The following is a 12,179-nucleotide window of genomic DNA, read 5'->3' as shown; positions in this document are numbered from 1 at the left end:
GATAGGTGGTGGGATCGATTTGTATGCTGGTGTGGACGAAGATATTGCCTGTTTATACAAATATTATGTTGGGGACTACAAGCACTGATCGTGGAATTGTTCATGGACTAATTTATTAGTTTATCACATTTAATCTTTTTTGTATATATTATATTTGGATTTTGTATTTTGCACTATAAGGGAGCGCCTTCTAGATTGTCTACATTGTCACAATGCAGGAACGCATTTATAGGTGACCGGTGTCCTTTGCACATTTGTATAGTTTAATTAGAACACAACAGGGGTACATATTATTAAATTATACACTTTTCAACATATATATTTTCTGTAATAGTAGAGGTAGCACGGAAGTCAAAAATAGTCGTGTTCCAAAGGAAGAACACAAAACTCAAGATTTTTTTCTTTACATTAAACACTTGCACTCTTGATGAATTAACAGCTACACATACTTTGGCTTAGAATTTTGGCTATATTCTTTATGTACTCAACAGTGGGGGGACACTAAATGCTGGAGACTTTCCACCGCTTCACACTTCACTTCTATAAAAAGGGGAAACTCCTCATTCTAAAAGGGATATACGGAGGCAACAGTGAAAATAGCTGTACAACGTGTTTCAGCAAGTCACAGGCTGAGAGAAACGTGAGAAATTGCGCATTTAAAATATCAGTTACCCTGACTCCCCACCTATCCTCCTTTACATCACCCCGAGAGAGAGAGAGAGGGGGGGAGAGAGAGAGAGAGGGGGGAGAGAGAGAGGGGGGAGAGAGAGAGAGCGGGGGGGGAGAGAGAGAGAGCGGGGGGGGAGAGAGAGAGAGAGCGGGGGGGAGAGAGAGAGAGAGCGGGGGGGAGAGAGAGCGGGGGGAGAGAGAGAGAGAGCGGGGGGGAGAGAGAGAGAGAGCGGGGGGGAGAGAGAGAGAGAGCGGGGGGGAGAGAGAGAGAGAGCGGGGGGGAGAGAGAGAGCGGGGGGGAGAGAGAGAGCGGGGGGGAGAGAGAGAGCGGGGGGGAGAGAGAGAGCGGGGGGGAAGAGGGGAGAGAGGGAGGGAGAGAGGGGGGGAGAGAGAGGGAGAGAGAGAGAGGAGAGAGAGAGGGGGGAGCGGGAGAGAGAGGGGGGGGAGAGAGGGGGAGAGGGGGAGAGAGGGGGAGGAGGGGGAGAGAGAGGGGGGGAGAGGGGGGAGAGAGAGGGGGGGAGAGAGGGGGGGGGAGAGGGGGGGGAGAGAGGGGGGAGAGAGAGGGGGGAGGGGGAGAGATCTCTCAAAAAGGAGACAGATCTGGAAAGAAAGAAAGAAAAACAGAAATCTTGAGAGAGGTCCTGATGACAAACACTTGACCAAAGCCTCGCACATACTACTACTACCTGCCGGGGGTGAGTGAGAAAAAAAAAAACTGACAGCTCAGGTCAGAGCTGTTGTGCTAACAAACTGATGTACAGCGATCTCCCCTGCTTTGCTTTGACAAACACGCAGTTAAGTGTGCCGATCGGCATGACTTTTTTGGTCATGGCCCTTTGGCAGAAGCCGACCAAACAGCCAGCTTCTGTTGGACCGGCTGCCATAAACACGTGCCGAATGTCAGCCAGTTTCTATTGAACCGGCTGATGCCCCTGACATTCAGCCCATGTGTACGAGGCTTTACTACTGAATTCAACATTAAATATGTCCCCCTCTGTAGTAAGAAATACAGTGATAAATATTACAAAGCAAAAATTGTCTAGTTTTTTTACAGTATTCAGATACAACTGAAATACAATTTCAATTGAGAGGCGCATGTATTTGTACCTTGCTGTTAACATGTCCATGACCAACCTCTGACCGCAATACGTGGACTACAGAATCCACTAGCCCCTCACACTCTCGCATTTTTCTGCGTGCTTCAGAGCGTTCAGATGAGATATTCCTAGAAAGAAAAGGTATTTAGGTTTATGTTTTTTGTTAAAATTTTACTTCGTAAAGGTAATGCTGTATAGGAAATATTTAAGTAAACTTCACTTTCAAAGTTAAGCTGTCACTACAGAGTTGAAGTTAAAATAAAGGCAATCTCTAAAAAGAGATCGTATATACTTGCCTATCTGGTGGCCTGTGAATTAAAAATCTGCAACGTTGCTGACAAATGCTGCAAACTTCTGGGCGTGTAAAATACCCATTCTTCCTACCAAAGACTGATCTCTCCCACAGGCTCATACAGTACATGGCACCAGGAGTAGATATCTGTCACATCGGAAAGTGTTGGGAGACATGCAGTGGCCATGTATCAGCAACGTAGCAGAGTTTTTTCACACAGACAACTGAAACGTCTAATACTATATATATAGCATCTTCTTTTACAGGCTGCTTTTTTTTCCAATTTTCGACATTCATTTAAATTTTTTACGGCACAAATTCTCTGCATGCTTACCTCAAACACCCTGTTGTATTAATTAGAGACGGTTCCCATTCAATATGTTGGGATTTCCCATCCTCCATATTTACTGATCCTCCCTCTTTTTTCCATCCTGAATAGGGGACCAGGATTTCCTGAGTCAAAGTGTATAGGGCTTGGTCCACTAGCTCCATTTTGATAGAGTCAAGAGAAGACAAATTCCAAAGAGTGCCTAGTGAACATTTACCAAAAAAGATTAAAATTAACAGATACACATATAAAGCATTGCATATGCCTTCATATATTAATTTTCCTTAAAACCACTTGCCTACTGGGCACTTTTAACCCCTTCCTGCCCAAGCCAATTTTCAGCTTTCAGCGCAGTCAAGCTTTGAATGACAATTGTGCAGTAATGCAACACTGTACCCATATGAAATTTTTATTTTTTTGAAACAGAGCTTTCGTTTGGTGGTATTAATTCACCAATTTTTTTTATTCTTTGCTAAATAAAAAGGAAAAAAAAAAAAAAGTTTTTCATAGTTTGTTATAAAATTTTGCAAACAGGTAATATGTCTCCTTCACTTATGAGCACTGAGAGAATGCACTGCTAGGTGGCACTAAATGGTAGCACTGGTGGGACTGCACTGATAATCAATGCCCTGCTTAATAGTATACAGCAAGGGGAAAAAAAAAAAAAAAAAAAAGTGTTTGATCCCCTGCTGATTTTGTACGTTTGCCCACTGAAAGAAATGATCAGTCTATAATTTTAATGGTAGGCCCTAAAAACAAATATCTGTAATAGCAATGAGACCTGCGATAGCCCTGTCAATGACACTGTTTGACACACAACACTGGCATCATGAATGATTGAATGAGAAATGTCATAATATCCCCACATTTAGAAACCCAGTTGAACTGCCCCAACAGTGTTAAATCGGAAAAATACAGAAAAGATAAAAAAGGGAGGAACACAATGGATCCAGAGAGAATAAAAAGAAGAAAGAAACAGTAGCCAAATAAATGAAAGATAAGACATGGGAGTAGTTGGGGGAAGCGAAAGTAAAGGGGGGGGGGGGGGTGCCAACCCAGAGGCGGTGAGCATGTCGCCACTTCAAATAGCTAATCGGGCCTCTATCCATTCGCTCCTCATGCCCCGAGCAGGGATGTACCTTCATCGGATAGAATAAACATATTCCATAGCCTCCATGCCTTAGAATGTTTTTCCCAAGTAGTGCGTGATCATCATGTGAGTGCTCCTCCCCCCCACGTTCCCGGGCTAATCACACAGGCAATCATCCGGTCGTCAGCTGAGGAGCAGTGCGTGTGTGAGACTGCTCTGTTCCGGCCCTGCTCTGCACCAAAGCAAACACGTGCAGAGCGTCAGGCTCCTGACAAGTGGACAGCTGAATCGTGGATGAGAGGTGATCGGCTGTTCCACCTCCTATTCGGGCAGACGCTACAGGCATAACAACAGCGGCGTGTCAGATGACGACAACCCACTTCGCAGCCAACAGCGGGAAGGGGTAGGAGCTCAATGGACGGCATCAGAGCTTACCTGTCCCCCCGTGCCCCTGAGCAAGGAGAGGGGAGACAAGCAGGAAAACTTGACACAAGGAAGCGGAGCGGAGTGAACACCACTGGTGGTACAGACAAAGCAGAGCGGGAGCCCAGGATAAAGAAGGTGAATACCCAGATGACAGGGGAAAGTGTCCCAGTGCAAGGTAAGAGATCACCTACAGCAAGTAGGGGGAGGAAGACCCCTGAGCAAAGCCCCCCCGGTGGAGGTGGGAGCCCCAGGAGGAGAGGGAAAGAAGTTGGGGCTAAGGAAAAGGGACAATTTAACCCTGGTATGGGACACCTATCACTGGACAGTGACATGCAAAGCCTACCAGCTCAGAACCCGGGTATAATGACCCATTTGGGGACTAATAGGTGGACATTAGAAGCGACACAGAATACAGAGATTATGCTGGGAAGGGGAGGGGAGGAAACAGTCCCCAATATAGATCAAAGTCCCAGACAGGGTCACCCAACAGTAACAGGAGGGGACACGGGAATATGTATGTCTACACATAGACAGGCCGTGCTGTATGAACAGGTGAGCCCCAAGGACGGTGATGGGAGGTCACAGGGGCGGAACGGACAGAGTGCAGACCCAGAGAGGGATATCTGGGAATTGTTGAAGGCCCTTCCCACCAAAAATGGCATTCAGCAACTAATCAATGCAGTTGAACAGTCATGCCTACAGGCAGTGGAAAGTCTAAAGGAGGACATCAGGGACCTGGGATACAGAGTAGAGGAAATGGAAAAAGAGCAAGAAACCACTGTACATGTAGTGGCAGATGTTCAAGAGTCCATTAAAAAGTATGAAGAGGTGTTAAATTCTTATAGGGACCAGCTGGACGAATACGAAAATAGGGACAGACGACAAAACATTCGTATAAAAGGACTGCAGGAGTCAATTACGACGTCAGAATTAGTCCCAACAGCACAAAATTTTTCAGGCAGATTATGGGGGATCAAGCCCCAAACATCATTGAAATAGATCGGATACACCGGGTCCCACTCCATAGTACAAAAGCTGATGCACCCAGAGATGTAATCTGCAGTGATAGAGAATATAATGAAGACGGCTCGCAATAACCCCACGATTACATTCGAAGGTTCAAATATAGCGCTATACCCAGACATATCAAGAAGGACTCTTTTCAAGCGAGGGTCAGTCCATCCACTGTTAGAAGTCCTACGTGAGGCAGAAATTAAATATCGGTGGGGGTTCCCATTTAGCTTGACAGCTACCAGGAACAGGAAAACAGCAACACTACGAACAAAGGATGACTTAAAATCATTTGTGGAGAAACTGGACCTTCCTTTGGTGGATTTTATAGACTGGAGAATACATTTTTTAGGGCCCCCCCTGCAGCAAGCTGATAAGTGGCAAGAAGTACCGGCAAGGGTTAATAGGGGTGCAGCCCAAAAAAAGACTTAAATAATTGATAAAGGACTTTTTTCCTTTTTTTTTCCCACCTGGGAAGGGATCCATAGATTAATGCCTGGGAAAAGGGGGGAACAGATGAGGGGATGTGGTGGGAAACGGGGACCTTCTTTAGGTCAATAGGTCAGCCCCAACTGAAGGGGAGAGGCATCCTGCGGGAGGCAGGGAAGGGAGGTAGCTTGCGTGCAGGAGGTGTCTATGTGCACAGGCTCCCTCTCCGATTTTTAGATATACCCCTAAAAAGAGGTTTTGAGTATGTAAGAGGAGTATGTAAGGTCTATGTTTATGACACATATGTGGAACAGTTTTTTTTCATTTGTTTTTTCATGTATGGGTCTGTGTTTAATGTTGGGAATTGTGGTGTTAATAGGGGGGGTGGGAATAGCAGAGGAGAAGACAGAACAGGGACAAGGGGAACGGGGGTTCCTAAGGATAAAATAAATGACAGCCATATTGAAAATTTTGAAAATTTTGTCATGTAACGTGAGGGGTCTGAGCTCACCAAATAAGAGAGGGCGTCTCTGGGTGGAGCTGCAACATTTAGGGGCTGATGTTGTTTTCCTACAGAAGACCCATCTCAGGGGTAGCTCAATCCCCGGCCTACCCCAGAATATAATGAAACAATGGTATCATGCAGTGTCGCCAATTGCAAGCGCAAGAGAGGTCACAAATGCGTTCAAGAAGTCATGCCCTTGGTTAATGGAGGCCCTGCAAAGTGACCCAGAAGGTCGGTTTTTGTTTGTGAAAGGTGTACTGCATGGGAAACGATATACCTTTGCTTCAATATATGCGCCCAACGAAGAGTCTGTTAATTTCTTGGTTAAAACGTTCAGAAAACTGGAAGAATTTAAGGAAGGACGTTTAGTGGTGGGAGGGGACTTTAATATAGTGCTGGACCCGAGTATAGGCACAGTATAGGCGGGTAGAACCGCCTTATCCTTCAGAGCCATAAAGCGGGTTAAACAAATTCTACGCACACAGCATCTTGTGGAAAGCTGGCAAGCACTGCATGCAGGGACTAGGAATTTTAGTTACTATTCTAAAACACACGATATGTACTCACGGTTAGACCTTTTTCTGGTGGATCAATTTTATCTGGGGAATGTCAGCGCAAGTACAATTGAACCTATAACTATGTCTGACCACGCCCCAATAACCCTGACCCTCCGCCCAACTCAAATGGATCGTGCGGAACGAATATGGTGTCTGAACGAATCATTGTTGGATAAGGAGGACATAGTGGAGAAATTAAGTATTAAGATAAAAGAATACTTTGAAAAAAATAAAACAGAAGAAGTGTCAGATCAAGTGGTGTGGGAAGCCCACAAGGCAGTTATCAGAGGGGACCTGATCGCTTATGGATCGCATATAAAGGAAGGTAAAAGAGAAATAGATGAATTACTAGAGAAGATTAGTGTTTTAGAGATGAAACATAAGAAAAATCACGACCCTGCGGATGGCAGATGTTTGGAGAGCTTACGAGCAGAGCTCTCACAATGCCTAGAGCATAGAGTAAAAAACAAAACCAGGTTTTTCGCAAATAGAGCATATGAACAAGGAAATGAGTGCGGACGGTTACTGGCAAAACAACTCAAAAAAACAACAAGACTCCAGACATGTGCACAGCCTATTAGTTCAAGGCAGGAAAATAATAGATACGAAAGCCATAGCGAAAGAGTTTGGTAAATTCTATGAGGCATTGTAGAATACTTCTAAAACAGAACCATCGGGAACAGGAGAAAGTGAGGGACAAAGGAGGAAGGAGATAGGTGAATATATCGAAGACGCCGCTATGCCCACACTACCTACAGCAATTATAGAGGATATTGAACGTCCAATCACAGTAGATGAGTTGAGCAAAGTGATAGCAACCCTGCCCCTGGGGAAAAGTCCAGGGCCGGATGGGCTGACAAATTCATACTACAAAAAGCTTCTTCCAGTACTGGTAAAACCACTCTGTAGTTATTTTAATTCAATTAGTGCCTCTAGTCCACTTCCCCCAGAAGCATTATTGGCATATATATGTATGTTCTAACTACAGGCCTATCTCTTTGCTAAACTTGGACACCAAATTATTGGCAAAAATTTTGGCTCCGAGACTTCAAGAACATATAGGAGATTTGGTGCATCCAGACCAAACGGGGTTCATAAAGGGACGCGAGACAAGGGACAACACCACTCGTGCACTCCATATTCTGCATTGGATGCGGTTCAGTCCGGATAGGGCCCCAAGGATCACTCTGTCAATAGATGCCGAAAAGGCGTTTGACAGAGTGAACTGGGGCTTTATGAAAGTACTGGGGAAGAAAGGCCTGGGGGGAAAAATGTTGGGGTGGATTATGTCCCTGTATGCGAAACCAAGAGCGAGGATTAAGGTCAACGGGACACTATCTGAATGTTTTAGTATACGAAATGGCACCAGGCAAGGGTGTCCGTTATCCCCCTTGATATTTGCGATAGTAATGGAGCCATTTTTACGTAAAATCAGGAATAATAAGGAGATAGCAGGGACGTGCATAGGCCATATGGAACATAAAGTAGCAGCGTATGTGGATGACCTTCTCTTTTTTCTTTCCGCCCCTCAGACATCCATAGCTGCATTGGTGGTGGAGGTACATGAATTTGGTAGGATGTCAGATTTTAAGATTAATTTTGAGAAGTCAGTCATCCTCCCCAGCAGCGATGGAAGGGTCACTGAGAGGGATGTATCCATTTGCATGGAACAAGGGGTCGCTGACATACCTGGGAGTACAGATTAGCGCAGACCACGAATTATTGTATGAACTTAACTATGGCTCATTGTTGAAAGAAATAACAGAAGAGCTAAAAAAATGAAAGGGTAAATACCTGACCTGGTTTGGGAGAATCAGTGCCATAAAAATGAGTATACTACTCAGAATAATTTATGTGCTGCGCACAGTGCCAATCAGGTTACCGGCGACTCTCTTCAGGCAGGTGCGTAGGCTGTTCGTGGCCTTTGTGTGGAGCGATAGGAGACCTAGACTGGCATACGACATCCTAAGAAGGAACAGGGCTGAGGGAGGCCTGGGACTACAAGATATAGCATCATATTATAAGGCCATAACTCTAGTTAGGATACTGAATTGGTGTCACGATCTAAAGGGGAAACCATGGGTACAAGCAGAGATGTCAATGGCGGGGAGAAACCTAGCAGGAGCACCTTGGATCCAAGGGTCTCTGAGAGGGCTGTCACAATGGACTTCACTGCTGACCCTGAATTCATTGGAAGTGTGGGATAGGATGAACAGGAAGGGTAGATACGCTCCCTAGACATCCCCTCTGACCCCTCTGGAGGGATTCCCCTGGTTCCCCACAGGGGAGGAGATGGGATGTCTTGGGGCCTGGGGTCAAGATGGGGACACCAGGAGTGGCAAGTTTGCCCCAAATGGAGTCCTATTACCACTGACAGAAATGGTCTCGAGATTCGGGACGATACGAATGGCAGAATGGACAGATAAACAAATTAAGAGAACGATTTCGCTAACGTTTAACACTTCCATAAGCTCAAAGGTGCAAGAAATGGCATATAAGTTCCTAGCAAGGTGGTATAGGACTCCAGCTAAACTAGCACAAATTTCCCCAACAACAAGTGATAGGTGCTGGAGAGGATGTGGACAGAGGGGTACCTTTCTCCATCTTTGGTGGACATGCCCAGTAATTAAACTGTTCTGGGAATCAGTGGCCCCATGGATTGAGAAATTAACAGCGGACCCCTTGGAGTTCGGGCCTATACAGTACCTATTTCATGGTAAGCCCGGACCCATCAAAACTTACAGAGAAAGTATAACCCCGCATTTATTAAATGCGGCGAAAAAGCTAATCCGGAAGTACTGGAGACAAGCTCTGGGCCCGACAGCTATGGATTGGAGAAATGAAGTCAATTTAATAAGGGAAGCGGAGAGGTGGATCCATGTGGTTAAGAATCAAAAAGGGAAATTTGAAAGGACCTGGGCAAAATGGGAACAATGCGCTAAGGAGATAACAGAAGAGGGAAATACTAATGAGTAGAGGAGGAAGATATGGTATAGTCATTAAGAATAAAGATAATAAGAAGACTGACCCTGGAAAGAAAGAGTTAGATACTGACTTGACTTCTCTAATGCTAATTATGTGTAAAGCGGGCGGGGGGTAAAATAATATATGTTTCTTTAAGGGGGGAGGGGGGGTGTTTTTTTTTTTTTTTTCTGTAGCGGTCTTCCTCTTTCCCTTACTTAAGCACTGGGTAGGTGGGAAACACAAGCAGGGGGGGGGGGGTCCTTTTTAAGCAACACAAGTTAAGAGGGGAAGAGGAGAGTGTCTTCCCCTTCTCACTAGTCACAGGGTACAAGGATTATTGTGGAGGCAAGTTTGAATGGCCACAGTAAAAGAGAGAAGGGGAAGGATATAATTTATTTTTTTTTTTTGCACTATTCAAGAAAGGAGCAATTAATACTTTAATTCACAAGCACTACGAATTTAGAGGGGAAGAGGAAAGTGTCTTCCCCTTTCCCACTATTTTTTTTTTGTGAAAGATCACATACACAAATTAATAAGTAATGAATTAACAGTAATATATTACACGAAATTAGTGTAAGGGGAAACTCACTTAATAGTTTTTATCTAAAGTACGCACGTATACGGGGGAAGGAGTTGGAGTAAATCAACATGGAGGAGTGGGGATGGATCACAGATTAAGGAAAGGGATAGGAGAGAATAATAGGGGGGAGGGAGAAAGGGGGAAGAGGGAGAGGGGAGGGAGAGGGAATAGAGAGGGTGAGAAGGAAAGGGAAGAAGGAAAGGGAAGAAGAAGAGGAAATTCCACTTTTTTTTTTTTTTTCTCTCTGGGCTGTAAGTTTATAATATGTCAATTATTGATGCGGGGATAGGAGGGGTAATTATGGAATGATGGAATGTAATTTGTTTTTTGGGTTGAATGAAGGGGTATAGTATGTTGTATAACTGGTGTAATCATATAAATGAAAATAAAAATTGTGATTATTTAAAAAAAAAAGAATGTTTTTCCTGTTTATTTTGGGCCATAAGGACTAAGTCTTCTAATTTAATTTCCTCCACTCTGCGTAATCACGTCCCAATAGACGGAGGTGTGCTTTTTTTCCACATTAGGGGAATGCAGGATTTAGCGGTATTCAACAAATGCTGCACTATCAATTTTTGGTATCTTTTTGCCAGGATTGTGGTAGCGTGGAGTAGAAGGAAAGCTGGATCGTCAGGAATCATATGATCCGTACATTTCTGAGTGACCGTTCGAACTGTCATCTAGAAAGGTTGAAGCAGAGGGCAGGAGCAAGAGATAAGGAGCGTCACCCTGTCCGTCTGGCATCTACAGCAGTTGTCAGTGGTGGTTAGGAAATACTTGTGCAATAACTGAGGGGTATAATACCACCTAGTCAAAATCTTAGTTAGATTCTTGTATTTTCCTACCAAATAGATGTTTTTAAAGGAGAACTCGATTATAGTTTGTTTTTGGGCATCTGTAAAAGAGCGGTGTAAGTCAAGCTCCCATTTCTGTAAGAAAAACAAATCAGGTTGTTCCGATGGGGAGTTAAGCAAAGCATAAGTTTTAGCACTTGAGGTAAAGCCCCCTCGTCACTACAGTAATCCTCAAAGGTTGTCAGGGTACGGTTAAATTGAGCCAGATTGACGATCGAGTGCAGGAAATGTTGTAGTATATTGCTTTCCAGAATGGAAGTCGAAAGTGACCGGTGTCGCTTATTAGCGATTGAATGGAAGGCCACTGATTGGCATCTAAAAAGTGCAAGGCAAGGTCCCGACCTGCAGATAGAAGCGCCTCATATTCTGATTGTTCAAGTCCAAGAGGAACGCCGGGTTGCCCAGTATTGGTAAAAAAGGAGTGTTTCTAGTGGAAAGGGAAGTTGTCCCATTACGGGGTGGGATTTCTGATCAGAAGGTAACTAGTCAAAACCCTACACAGCCCCTTTCAATGGAACCATAGTCTGAGATTGTTCTAGTTGCGTCCAAAGTTTGGTCTTACCGTGTTGATTCCAGTCGATAATTCTCCCAAGGTGTACCGCCAAATAGTAATTTCATAAGCCTGAGAGAGCTAAACATAGTGTTTATGCAGTGTAAGTAAAACGTCAGAGCAAACGTTGTTTCGAGTGTGCCCAGATGAATAAAAGCAAGTGTGCTTGTTTGAAATATTGTGGTGCAGGGCCGACCCTAGGGTCACAGACGCCTGGGTGCAGAAATATTTCTGGCGCCCCCACGTGGGTGTGGTCATCTTACCAACTCCTCCCCTTTACAAATGTTACTATGGCAACGACTCAAACACAGAGATGCTCCCCTAAGAAGTTTTTGTTACCCTGGGATCCTCCCATGATCTTTTAACAATAAAGAAAATACAGGAAGAGCATACACTAATGAGACCTGGAGGGGAGTCTCTCTGATGCACACAGAGAGGGCTTCTGTTAGAGAGTCTGTTAGAAAGAGCCCCCAGACATACTACAGGAGATGGTCAGAGACGGCAGACATGTTACAGGAGATGGTCAGAGACTGCAGACATACTACAGGAGATGGTCAGAGACTGCAGACATACTACAGGAGATGGTCAGAGACGGCAGACATAATACAAGAGATGGTCAGAGACTGCAGACATGTTACAAGAGATAGTCAGAGACTGCAGACATGTTACAAGAGATGGTCAGAGACTGCAGACATGTTACAAGAGATGGTCAGAGACTGCAGTTCCTATGGACGTTAGTAGATAATGGCCGATCGGCCCTCTCACCTGACCCAGCGATACAGCAACAACGGTTCCTCTGACCAGGAGTCTGCTCACTCTTAATTGCT

The 12,179-nt window shown here is 44.7% G+C and overlaps 1 protein-coding gene across 5 annotated transcripts in view; it reads right to left on the bottom strand.

Moving 5' to 3' along the window:
• The window catches only part of LOC141106305 (catenin delta-1-like), a 403,119-nt gene that overhangs the window by 245,415 nt on the left and 145,525 nt on the right, over nt 1-12,179 (bottom strand). For all 5 annotated transcript variants that reach the window (XM_073596969.1, XM_073596970.1, XM_073596971.1 and 2 more), the window contains 2 exons: nt 2,393-2,588; nt 1,777-1,894 (listed from right to left, as the gene is read on the bottom strand). In XM_073596969.1, the coding sequence (XP_073453070.1) occupies nt 1,777-1,894; nt 2,393-2,588 (314 nt within the window). The remainder of the gene's footprint in view (nt 1-1,776; nt 1,895-2,392; nt 2,589-12,179) is intronic.

The sequence above is a fragment of the Aquarana catesbeiana genome, linkage group LG08 (genome assembly GCF_042186555.1).
Source record: "Aquarana catesbeiana isolate 2022-GZ linkage group LG08, ASM4218655v1, whole genome shotgun sequence".
Lineage (NCBI taxonomy): Eukaryota > Metazoa > Chordata > Amphibia > Anura > Ranidae > Aquarana > Aquarana catesbeiana.
The sequence above is the reverse complement of the archived record's forward strand: the minus strand, read 5'-3'. Positions and strand labels throughout refer to the sequence as shown.